Source organism: Alosa alosa, chromosome 9 (genome assembly GCF_017589495.1).
Source record: "Alosa alosa isolate M-15738 ecotype Scorff River chromosome 9, AALO_Geno_1.1, whole genome shotgun sequence".
In the NCBI taxonomy this organism is placed as follows: Eukaryota; Metazoa; Chordata; class Actinopteri; order Clupeiformes; family Clupeidae; genus Alosa; species Alosa alosa.
In genome coordinates this window covers 13,353,983-13,366,482 of record NC_063197.1, presented here as the reverse complement: position 1 = coordinate 13,366,482, position 12,500 = coordinate 13,353,983, and the positions used below count along the sequence as shown (strand labels likewise).

Below are 12,500 nucleotides of genomic sequence, written 5' to 3'. Positions count from 1 at the left end.
AAGTTGATGGGAGTGTGTGTGTGTGTGTGTGTGTGTGTGTGTGTATCCTCGACTGGCTTGGAGCCTTCTCAGCAATCGCAGGAGTGCACACACGGCTTGGCCGACGGCGCAGTCGCCTTGTGGGAAGAGAAGACTGATGATTGGTTTCTATGGGCTGCTGATTGACAGCCGGCCATTGCCGAGCCAATGATCGGGTTCTCTAGAGCAGTCGAGATCGAGGTCCTAGACTAGGATGAGCTGCAGACAGATTGCTTGTTGTGGTGGAGATGTGTCTCGCACACACACACACACACACACACACACACACACGCATGAGCAACATATTACTTAGTAACTTGTATCATACAAACATTGGATATTGAGATATTTGGATAACACGCTTATGTGTCTGTCTGTCTGTCTGTCTGTCTGTCTGTCTGTCTGGTTGCCTGTCTGCCTGTCTCCCTCTCTGTTTGTCTGTTTAGATCTCTCCCTCTGCTTGTGTATGCCTGGGTTTGAGTGGGTTTGTGCGTGTGTGTTTGTGTGTATCTAGGTTTTGTGTGTGTGTGTGTGTGTGTGTGTGTGTGTGTGTGTGTGTGTGTGTGTGTGTGTTATTCCCTCTGCATTTGCGTATCCTTTTACATGCGTGTGGGTTCAGAGAAGATGGGGACCGAATTTGACTGGATGTGCTTTGATTTGACCCGCAGCGGTCATTTTAGTCTTATTCAAAGCAACCCCTGATGAAAGAGACTTTTTTTTCCCCCTCCGAAGTCTAAAATAAGGACTTTTCCCCGGCCAAGACACAACAGCCCACTGAGCACTGGCCATGTAGAAAGAGGAGCCAGAGGTCAACTCCATGGAAAAGTCCATTTGCATTAGGTATTTTCCTTTATTGAAAGAAAGAGTGTGTGTCTCTCTCTCTCTGTGTGTGTGGTGTGTGTGTGTGTGTGTGTGTGTGTGTGTGTGTGTGTGTGTGTGTGTGAGAGAGCTATTGTTTATCCCCTGTTGATTATCATGTGTCCTCACTGAGACTGCCTTCTAGGGAATTCATTTCAATATCAAATATGGGACCATCGGCACGTGAAGTAGCTCTGGTCAGATTATGTGGGAGCCACAGCCAATACCTGTCAGAGAGAGTCAGGAGTTGGTTATGGAAATTATGGAAATGCCCTTGCCATGTTCACACACACACACACACACACACATGCAAATGACCTATTCTCTGGAAACAAGTTGCACACAATTAGCATGCAGACAGATACACACACACACACGCGCGCATGCAATGCATGCACGCAATCATGCACTCACGCGCACGCACACACACACAAAACAAGCCTAGTCAAGTATGCAGTAGGCATGCACCATACATGCAAAACCCTCTGCACAGAACTAAAATAGTCAAGGTGATTTTAATTGGAGTTAACAAGAACTTGGTTTGAACTGTACTATAGTAAATGTATTGATATTTACTCACTTCCTTCCCAATATACACACACACACACACACACACACACACACACACACAGAAAGAGAGAGAGAGAGAGAGAGAGAGACTTCGCACTCGTACGCACCTCCTACAACACTTAAAAATTACATTTGAATTAAATAATTATGCATTTTGAGTGCACAGATGTTATTAACACTCACACACACACACACACACACACACACACACACACTCAGGGTAAATGAACTGTCGGTATTAATGGCGAGCAATGAGCTTGCATCTGTCAGGAGCGCTTTGTAGCTCCCGCCCTAGTTTTGCAAGCACAGCCGATGTGGATCACAGACTACCAGACAATACACTGGCAGCATATGAACTCACATTCATTAGAGAGAGAGAGGGAGGGATAGAGAGATGGAAAGACTGAGAGAGAGAAGGAGAAGGGGATAGATGGAAAGATGGATTGAGAGAAAAGAGAGATGGAAAGAGAAAAGGGAGAGAGATGAAAAGAGAGAAATGAAGACGTAGCACAAGAGAGGGAGACTGACTGACTGACCAACAGCTGGAGGGAGAGATCGTAAAGTTTGCGCCTTAAACTTTTGTCGGTGAATTAGTGCAATAGACTGGCAGCCCTGGCGTATAAAACAGCCTGTGACGAGGACAGAATTCATGAAACAGAGCCATTTAACATAAGATTCCGATCCGCAACAATTGAAGGTTCTAAAATTCTATGTTGAATTCAATGAACCCAGATATTCTTTATAACGTTCATTTTCCAACATTCCCATCACACTGGTGTGACAGTACACCTTTAAGGGTTAATCTGAAGAGTTTTTGTGTGTGTGTGTGTGTGAGAGAGAGTGTGTGTAGGAACAGGAACTGGGGTTGGTTTTATATGTGAATTATGTTTGTGTTTGGGGACAGCATAAACATGATGGCTCTGACCCGCTGCCTGTACAGTAACTGATGTGAAGCACCACTCTGTATAAAGGGCTCTCTGGCGGAACACTGGGGATGTGCACAGGAGGAAACAATACATTTCACTTTTTATGGTTTCCATCTGACAGGACTGTTCCTGAAATAGATCTATCTTTTTATAAACAACAAAGTTCCTGTAAAATAACTGTCCTTCGTTGTGTGTGTGTGTGTGTGTGTGTGTACCCCCCAGCCCCCGCACACACACACGCACACACACAGCAATACCTCGGTGCACAGTAATCCTGGCATGTCCCGGTGTGTGTCTGCAGTTGGTTATGTTGTGAGCTGAGTCCTCCTCTTGTCTGGTCACATGTGGTCCAGAGGCCTGGTGTAAAGCTCACAGCTCAGAGCTCAGTCAGAGTCAGAGTCAGAGCCTCCGCCAGCCTTAGACAGCCTCATGGCTCATCATCCACCTGTCCACACCTTCACAGCTACTGTCCAATCGCCTCTGCTCCGGAGGCTTACACCTGTGTGTGTATGTGTGTGTGTGTGTGTCTATCTCTGTCTCTGAGTGTGTCTGTGTGTGTATGTATGTACTGTATGTGTGTGTGTATGTATATCATGACATCACAATCCCTAACTAGCCTTTAATAGTTGTCAAGGAGACAGGGTCCTGTCAACTCCCTCCATCACCCTCACTAGTATCCACTGACTCTTAACCCCAACCAGTGGGGAGTCAGTGGGACACAAACAGACCTGCTTGGCCCCCAGGTTGGTTTTCAGCCCTCTGCTCCCTCCCTCCTTTACCCTCACCGACCCCCATCTCCACCCGCCCCCAGGCTCCCCAGTGCCCACAGCCCCAGAAAGGCGCTCATTGTGAGGAGGGCGCCTGGCTTTGGTTAGCCCCTCCAGGCCCCAGCCCCAGCTCCAGTGAGGTTCACCTTCCTCCAGAGGATCCATCTGGATCTCATTTCCTGTCCGAGTCAGCGTGCGCGGCGGCAGAGGCGGGGTCTGGCAGAGGCTGCCCCCATTGGTTAGGTGTCACGGCGCTTCAAGAGCTCGCCGTTAAGGGCGGGCGGAGTGGTTCGGGGTCCTGTCAGTAGCTGGGAAGTCGAGTGTCCTGTGGGAGCTTTTGGGGTTTCTTTTTGGGAAAAGGGGCAATCTGATTGGATAGCTGGTGGGAGGGCAGTGGTGGGTGAACATCTGTTGGCCAATCAGGCGAGCTGCAGCAAATCTGTTTTAAATTCAAAATGGGTTCACATGATTGACAGCTACTAGAAAGCCTCTTTTGAGGTCTGGATTGGAATTTCTCCTGGCTTGGAGCTTTCTTTAGTTTGCAAACTGGCCATCAGTAGCTGAAATTTGTTAGCCTATCAAGCGCTGATTTTAACAAGTCTGGCAAATGACATTTCCATTATGTCAACCCCATTATATCAATCCACACCCATGAACTACAGGCATTCAACTCAGATTTCCTCCGATTTCACTTAAATGATAAAACCTACATTGTTCCGCTGACTTTTATAGATTCATAATCCTCATTGTAATTGGGCATAATTGTGTTGATCTGGCAGCGATGACCTAATATTAGCATTAAAGTTGGTGTGTCCTTGTGCGATAGCAGCTTTAGCGGTAATTGCAGGGTAATGATAATGTTAGCGTGTCGCTAGTCCTCAGTAATTGTTTGTAATGGTAGCATTAGCGTCCTGTGCCACGGCCTGCTGAGCCAGTAATTGTTTGTAATAGTGAGAGGTAGGAGCGCCTCGTTGATGGAGAGGCCAGGTCGCCGAGGCGAGGCGAGGGTGCCATGCTGCCTGCGTCCAGCCGCACTGTTTGAGCTTTAAAAATGCGGAGCTTCCTGTTATTACAGCCGTAATGAGGCATGATGGGGCCCCACTAATCCCATAGCCGCCATTTTGGAAAATTAAGAAGAAAAAAAATGGTGGCTGGCTAAAGAACTGAGACTAGAGGGGCTGGACACAACTGGATATATCAAGAGTATATGTGTGTTTGAACTTTGTGTTTTGGTAAAGCTTGTCACTCAGGAAGACTTTTACCGAGGTGAATGGACAGTGTCAGGCAGAAGGCTGGGTAGAAAAAGGTCAATTACACATGGCTCTCAGAAACCCAGGACCGACAGTCGGTCACGCACAGCCATCCATTATAAGGTCGTATATCACGGGCAGAATGCCTCTTTAACCCCTGGCTGGAGAGCCGTGAACTGCGTTTGGAGAAGGTTGTTGAAAGAGCCATACCTCAGGATACCAGGCCAGCGTAGACGCAGCACAGTTCGCCCCCCTAAGTGATACGCCGGTAAACCTGTCGCCCTGCTTGTTGTGGTGTGAAGCCTGGTTGCTATGGATATAAAGGCAGGGCCCAGGGGTCCCCTGTCATTCATGTCAGAGGAGTCAGGTGTGCCTCCAGTTGTCCTGTAATCCAGGGAGGGACGCCATTGCTCCTTAACTCTTAAACCTCCATCACGGGATAATTAGAATTTAGACACGAGGGGGTCCAGAGGTCCCGATGTCGAGCAAGTCTGCACAATCGTAGAGACTGTTAACCTTTGACCCTTGTGTCATTAAGTTATTGTTTGGCAACACTTTGGCCCCCACAGTTATAAAAGTTGTTTATAGCCCTGAGCTGAGTTAACCCAGAGTTGAGTGTAGTGAGGGTCTGCCCTGGCCTGACCAGTAGTGACCTGACAAGACTCATATAGGTTTTAGTGTCAGTGTCAGCCTGCAGTGCCAGAGAGAGAGAGAGATTCTGTGGATTTGCCAGTCTCTGCTAAATTGAAGTGTCAAGATTATATGTGAGGAAATGTGTTTTATTATACCGTCGTAGAGGTTACAAAATATATTAGCTAAGAAAATATGGCCCTGCATGCGTGCCGGTTCCACTGATGTGGAAAAAATGTGGTGGAAGAGTAGAAATCTAAATGCCTAGTTATTTATGAGTGTTGTGGAGAGATGGCCAGAGTGTGGAACTTCAGCAGAGTCCTTGCCAGGGTTGTTCAGCGCAGTGCAGTTTGAGATACAGTAGATGCCATTAATAGTCTGTAATTGACTCTATGAGAGGTTACTGTTCTGTGTGTGTGTGTGTGTGTGTGTGTGTGTGTGTGTGTGTGTGTGTGTGTGTGTGTGTGTGTGTGTGTGTGTGTGTGTGTGTGTGTGTGTGTGTGTGTGTGTATGAGTGCGAGAGCAACATTTTGTGAAAAGGCTGCAGTCAATCCCAAACGTCTAAGTGACAGCCTCCATTTCCTGTCCTGGCGCCACGGCAACAAGCTGACAGCAGATTTTATAAAACTCCAGAAGGCACAGACCCACACACTAACACACACACACGTACACACACACATTCCGACACACTCTCTAACACATACACACCATGAACAAACTCACTCTGTCTCACTCATTCCTCCACATATGAACTCACACTCGCATACAATGTACAATTTTGCTCTCTCTCTCTGAATAACACACTCACAAGTGACACACACACACACACACACACACACACACACACACTTTTAAGTTCTCCTACACTCTATAAGGGGGAAGAGAAATTCAGAGAGGGAAAGCTGAGGAGACAGGGGAATAAGGTGAAAAGTAGGAAAAAAGAGAGAGAGAGAGAGAGAGCATGCAGCGGAGAGAAAGAAGATTAGGAAAGAGATGAAGGAAGAGGGAGAGATGAGGGGTGAGTGAAAGAGAGAAAGAAAGAGATGAAGGAAAGGTGAGGATGTGGGTAAGTGAAGGAGATGATGGTAGAAGAAAAAGAGAGAGTAGATATAATCAGAGGGGTACAGAAAGGGTGGAAGAAAAGAGAGAGAGAGAGAAAGAAAGAGAGATAGAGAGAGCGCGGGAGGGAGAGGGAAAGTGCATCTGGTTTGTGGTCAGGGTAAATCCTGCGGAGTGTGTCGCGTCGCTGCCGCCACGCTGGGAGGTTAATGGTGCGGCCTCACAGGGGTCTGTGCTGGGCCCCCGCACACTCACACCCACCCCCACCTCCACCTCCTCACCAGCTCACTCACCCTCCCACCACCCACCGCTGCCCCATCTACTGTCTACCCCCTCACCCTGGCCCCCGCCTCCACCCACCACACCACCACCAGTCGCTGCTCCATCTACTGCCTACCCTCCTCACACTGGCCCCTTCCTCCACCTACCCCCACATCATCACCACCACCACCACCTCAGCGCTCATCTACCCTCCTGCTCCACCTCCCCCACCACCTCACCCACTTTAACTGCTGCGCCCAGCTAATGTGCACTGCCAACCTCTCCTCCAACCTGAGTGCTCTGTTTGTCTCACTCTGGGGTTGAGTTCACCAGCACCTCTGCAAGGGGACAGTTAATAACAGGTCAAAAAAGTAGAACTGTCTTTATAGACAGTGTGTGTGTGTGTGTTTGTGAGTATAAGTGAGCGTGAGTGTGTGCGCATGCGTGTGCACGTGTGTGTGTGTACACGTGTATGTTTCTGTATTCTTTCTGCGTCAGGAGTGTAGAACCTAGCCATGTAACCTTAAAGATTGATGCGTGTCTGTCTGTGAATGTATATGTGCAGTGCATGTGTGTATGTTTGTCTCAATGTGTGTTTATGTATGCATGTGTGTGTGTGTGTGTGTGTGTTGTCAGTGCTTGTGCACATGTGCAGGCCCCCCCGTGTGCTTTGTAGTGGGTTTACACAAGTCTGCGTGTGTATATGTTACCAGTCTTCCCCCCTCACAGCTCATTTCACACAAACACAAAAAAAAAACACTCCAGCAGGTGTGTGTGTGTGTGTGTGTGTGTGTGTGTGTGTGTGTGTGACACAGGTGCTTTCTCACTCCATACACTCAGGGCCCGGTTTGTCACACCAGCCAGTCCGCCTTTCAACTCCCAGCAGCCCTTGTTAAAGAGCCATTTGGCAGCCTGGTAAAAAGCAGCGGCCTTATTAGTGGTGCAGGGCCACGCATGGGGAAAGTGTGTGTGTGTGTGTGTGTGTGTGTGTGTGTGTGTGTGTGTCTGGGGTTGTTAGTGAGAGTGATGACGCAAAGATCAGAGAGTGTGTGTGTGTCTGTGTGTGTAAGTGTTAATGTGCATGCGTGTGTGTGTGAGCTATTACCACCATTAGCTGAAAGCTGTTAGAATGGACGGCACTCCTCGAGTGATCCTCTGGGAGTCTTAAAGGTTCCTGCTGAAAGAACTGGGTTCTCAGGTCCAGTATCTGCGATTGTGTTTTAAATCACTGTGTGTGTGCGTGTGTGTGTGTGTGTGTGTGTGTGTGTGTGTGTGTGTGTGTGTGTGTGTGTGTGCGCGTGTGAAGAATGGCCATGGCAGCAGGCATTCATCTCTTATTACATTGTAGTGGAAGCTGTCTTTAATATACAGTAAAGACAAAAACTCGACTTCGAAAACGTGAAATTCCTGATTTTTCTGGCCACAGCTCTGAGTCACACAGATGTTAGCCAAGCAAACTGAATGCAATACAAATCAGTGGATTATCAGTGGGCTCTCTCTCTCTCTCTGCTTACACTATCCCTCATTCTGCGGCTTCTCAGTTCTGCTTTCTTTCACCGCCATGAGAAGAAGAAAGAGCATCAACTGGGTTTGGCAAATATTTGGAACAGCAGATTGCGGAGAGTTTTGATTTCCTGATGGCTGCAGGGAAAAAATGTCTCTCCTTTCATTCATGTGTAATTATGTGTGTTTGTGGGGGTGTGGTGTGTGATTGAGTGTACATGCAAATAAAGCTTATGTCTGGTTTTGTGTTGTTTTTCGTGAGTGTGCACTTTGGTTGTGTTGTGTGAGTGATTTAAGTGTTTCAGACTTCGTATGCATGTTTGTGTGTTTGAATTCTGAGTGTGATGCAAATGTATTTGAGTGTAACTGTGTGTGTGTTAACATATGTATAAGTGTGTGTGTCTGGTATGTGTGTATGTGTACAAATGAGTGTATGTGCTGTGTGTGTGTGTGTGTGTGTGTGTGTGTGTGTGTCTGTGTGTGTCCATGTGTGTTTGTTTGGCGTGTGTGTGTGTGTGTGTGTGTGTGTGTGTGTGTGTGTGTGTGTGTGTGTGAGACTGAGTCAGAGGGCCCTCATGGGAGACAGCTGGTGTGGCAGAGGACCACGGTGGCATGGCTGCTGGTGACTCCTGTCAGGCTCCCCTCCAGAGCCTTGGTGGTGGTGGTCACCCTGATGTCCCACAGACTGCCCCGTCTAAACCCCCCCAACCCCCTGGGCAGCTCCCCTACCGCCCACGCCTCCACCACAGGGGCCAGCTCCAATCCGCTCACTCTCCACCGTGACCTGTGGCTCATAATAACCTCATTTCACATAGCTGGAGTACGCCAGGACAAGGCAGACGCAGTCAGCTCTCCCCTGCAATGACCCTTGTGGGTTTGTGGGAGGGAGGTCTTTTTAATCTCTTTCATTTGATGGATGGAGCAAATTGCACGGGTCAAAGTGACGTCCCCCAGTTCAATTACAGTTAATTATCCTGAGATTTAAGCCCATTGTTTGAGCTGCTCGTGTATGAAATTATAAGACAACCTTTTGCACTGGTTTTGATTTGCTGCTTTAACCTGTGGGCTGTAAATCAGGCAGGATTTGACGGTTATTTCTAGGGTTTGGTCCAGAACTGTGTGTGTGTGTGTGAGGCTCTGTGGTTTTGGAGACGCGAGGTCCCTGTCTCTCTCTTTAGCTGATTTTCACTGGACGAGCGATGGCGGGCATTTTCCGTGATCCTCCCACTGCCGAGTGTGTGTGGGTGGGTGTGTGTGGGTGTGTGTGTGTGTGTGTTGGACGCCGAGTTTGTGCGTGTGTGTCGGACGCCGAGGTGCCGCGTTATTTGCCTGGTTGTCAGTGGAGACGTGGCGCAACAACAAAAAAACGAAATCCGACAACGGCGTTTAGCCTTCCAAGGCAACATCGGGGCGGTTGCCAGGTCAGCTGAAATGAAGTGGTTGTGACGGTCAGAGGGGAGTTGTGAGGGGAAGCTGATCGCTCGGTGAGCACTCTCCTGACGGGACGGAGCAGGCAATCCGGCCAGCCCTTCGCTTCTGGTACCGATTGTGACACGTGAGAAAGTCCAGATGAGGGCCACTCTTTCTCCATATGACCCAGAGGAGAGGTCCACACACACACAGACACACACACACACACACACACACACACACACACACACACACACAGCGTGGTATTGAGTCCACTTCCTGAAGCAACCTGCAGTCTCACAGGAGAGAGATAGTGTGTGTTTTTATTGGATTTGAGTAACAGCGCTGTTTCAAACAGGCCAGTTTCTCATTAAAATGTAATCCAAACGTGGCCACTCTGACATCTGCTCACACACACACACACGCACAGACACTCACTCTCACACAGATACACACACATCTGAATACACACAAAAACGTGCACAAAATCCACAGCGCTCTCTCTGTTTTTGTATACATTGTTGTGTTTGTTTAGTGAGCCTACGCTCAGCACGCCACACACTGATCCTGCTGTGTGTGTGTGTGTGTGTGTGGGTGTGGGTGTGTGTGTGTGGGTGTACTGCACGCTGGTGTGTTCCATAGCTTCTATACTCTGCCATCTGTTTTGTACTGTCCTGGAATCTCTTGTGCCTGCTGCGCTCTGATCTGTGTGTGTGTGTCTGTGTGTGTGTGTGTGTGTCTGTGATTGTGTGTGTACGCATGCATGTGTTTCAGGCTCTTGGAGACTCGGACCTCGCAGCTGTTCTGAAACAGGTTCTGCCCCTGATCAAGTCGGCCTGCGACTCCAGTCCCGAGGGCTCGGAGGCAGGTTCCGGTTCCGGTTCTGGTCCGGCGGCGCTGGGAGTGGACGAGCTGCTGGGGCTGTTGGTGTTCCTGTACTCGCTGTCGGAGGAGACGCAGCCGTGTGAGGAGGAGGTGCAGGAGCAGGCGGAGATGGAGCTGATGGGAGCGCTCACACTGCTCCTCACCAAGCAGACGCAGCTCAGCCCGCTCCTCCAGAGCATCACCGGTCAGTCACACACACACACACACCTGCACCCACACACACACTTGCACCCTCAGTCACACACACACACACACACACACACACACACACACCTGCACCCTCAGACACACACACACACACTCACACACCACACACACACACACACACACCTGCACCCTCAGTCACACACACACACACACACACACACACCTGCACCCTCAGTCACACACACACACACACACACACACACACACACACACACACACACCTGCATTACAACCATTCTACAACCAGTGATTTTGTATTTTAAAACCAAACCACACTACAACTATACTACAACCATTACACAATGACACAGAGCATCACTGATGAGATACACAGCTACTATACAGCTTCATTAACGTAAATGTTATGAACATACTGCAACATGTGATCGAGGAGTGTATTCCTATTGGTTAACGCAGAGTAGTTTGACTGATAGAGAACCATAACACAACTAAACAACAACCATACTGTAAACAACCATGCAGAGCACCACTGCTTGAGAACCAAAAACACAGCAATCCATGGGGGCAAAACATGAGCAACTAGCTCATGAGATAATTCCCACATCATACGCAAGTCAACTCGTCCTGACCAACTCCCTCTTCATCAGGCCACCACAGCCAACAGGACATGAGTCCACGGCCCAACCACACATTAACACCTCCACAGCCTCCACTCTCTCCAGTCTCCACTCTCTTCCACCCAACCCAATACACACACACACAGAGTCACTGCTGTGACCAAGACTCTGACTCACTTGCAACCGCCAGGCAACCAGTCCTCCACCACCTACACACATAAACACATACACACATAAATACGCACACACACACACACACACACACACACACACACACACACACATTTGAATTCTTTGTTTAAATCCACAAATCATATTACAACAGACAGGATTCATATATTTTAAGAGATGAGATAGGGCTTTGTCACTCAATGGTATTCAGGGGTACAAAAAACCTCTCCTGCGCCATATTGCAAGGCTGCCTATAGCTGCAGATATGGAGCTAGCTGTTTTGTTTTTCTGCTGGAGAGACACACACACACACACACACACACACACACACACACACACACACACACACACACACACACACACACACACACACACACACACCGTGGCCTCCACATGGCCACTGTTGTGGAAACCACCAGTTTCTCAAACACAACCTACTGATAGCACCTAAAGTACATATACATGTCTTCGGAGAAAGCTGACCTAAACTGCTGTGTCCGGTCAGGTGGTAGAGGGCGTTTATTATCACTCCTTTATTAAACAATATGAGAATTAGTGATGTAGTTGTGTGACACTTTTGTCACACAATTACATCACTAAAACTCATAAAGACCTCCTACCAACAAGGCTTACATCATTGCATTAATGAAAGAGAGAGGGTGAGGGAGAGGGAGAGAGGGAGAGGGAGGAAGTGATAGAGGAAGAGGTAGAGAGAGAGAGAGAGAGAGAGAGAAAGTGATAGAGGGACAGAGGAGAGCGAGGGGAAGCGGGGGGGTGTCTGCGAGAGGACGTCAGGTTCTACCTCTGTCTTCCATCTCCTCATGGCGTATATGGCAGGAGCAGTAACTCAGCACCCTCTCACCTCATATCTCTGGCTCTCCCTCACACACACACACACACACACACACACACACACACACACACACACACACACACAGAGTTTGTGCCAGATTGCTTGGTAACCATCCCTGTGACAGACACGTTAGGGAATGAATGGCTACAGGCGGCCAGATAGAGTGGGAGTTCGACTTGGGACTTTGGAGATGATTCACTCTTTATTTTGGATCTCTCTCTCTCCCTCCCTCTCTGTCTCTGTCAGTCTATCTCTCTCTCTCTCTCTCTCCTCCGGTGAACCAGTGTGTCATGATGAAAGCCATCTGACTGCATGGGCTGCCCCAGTTCAAGCTCTTAAAAGACCTGCCTGTTGGAAGGCCCGGCCATCAAAGTCTTTGATAGCCAATCACGTCACTGCTTTATTTGTCTCCAGCGAGCCAATAGGCCAATAAATCAGTTAGCTTCACATATTAATCATATTCTAATGGTGACTCTTTGTTTTAAGCACTTCTCCATATTCCAGCATGTGATTGATGTCTGATGTCTTACAAGTCATTCTCTTTGTGCTTTGTT

General features: G+C 48.5%; 1 protein-coding gene across 1 annotated transcript in view; it reads left to right on the top strand.

Moving 5' to 3' along the window:
- The window catches only part of scfd2 (sec1 family domain containing 2), a 131,333-nt gene that overhangs the window by 54,031 nt on the left and 64,802 nt on the right, over window positions 1-12,500 (top strand). The window contains exon 5 of the mRNA XM_048253310.1: window positions 10,027-10,321. Within this exon, the coding sequence (XP_048109267.1) occupies window positions 10,027-10,321 (295 nt within the window). The remainder of the gene's footprint in view (window positions 1-10,026; window positions 10,322-12,500) is intronic.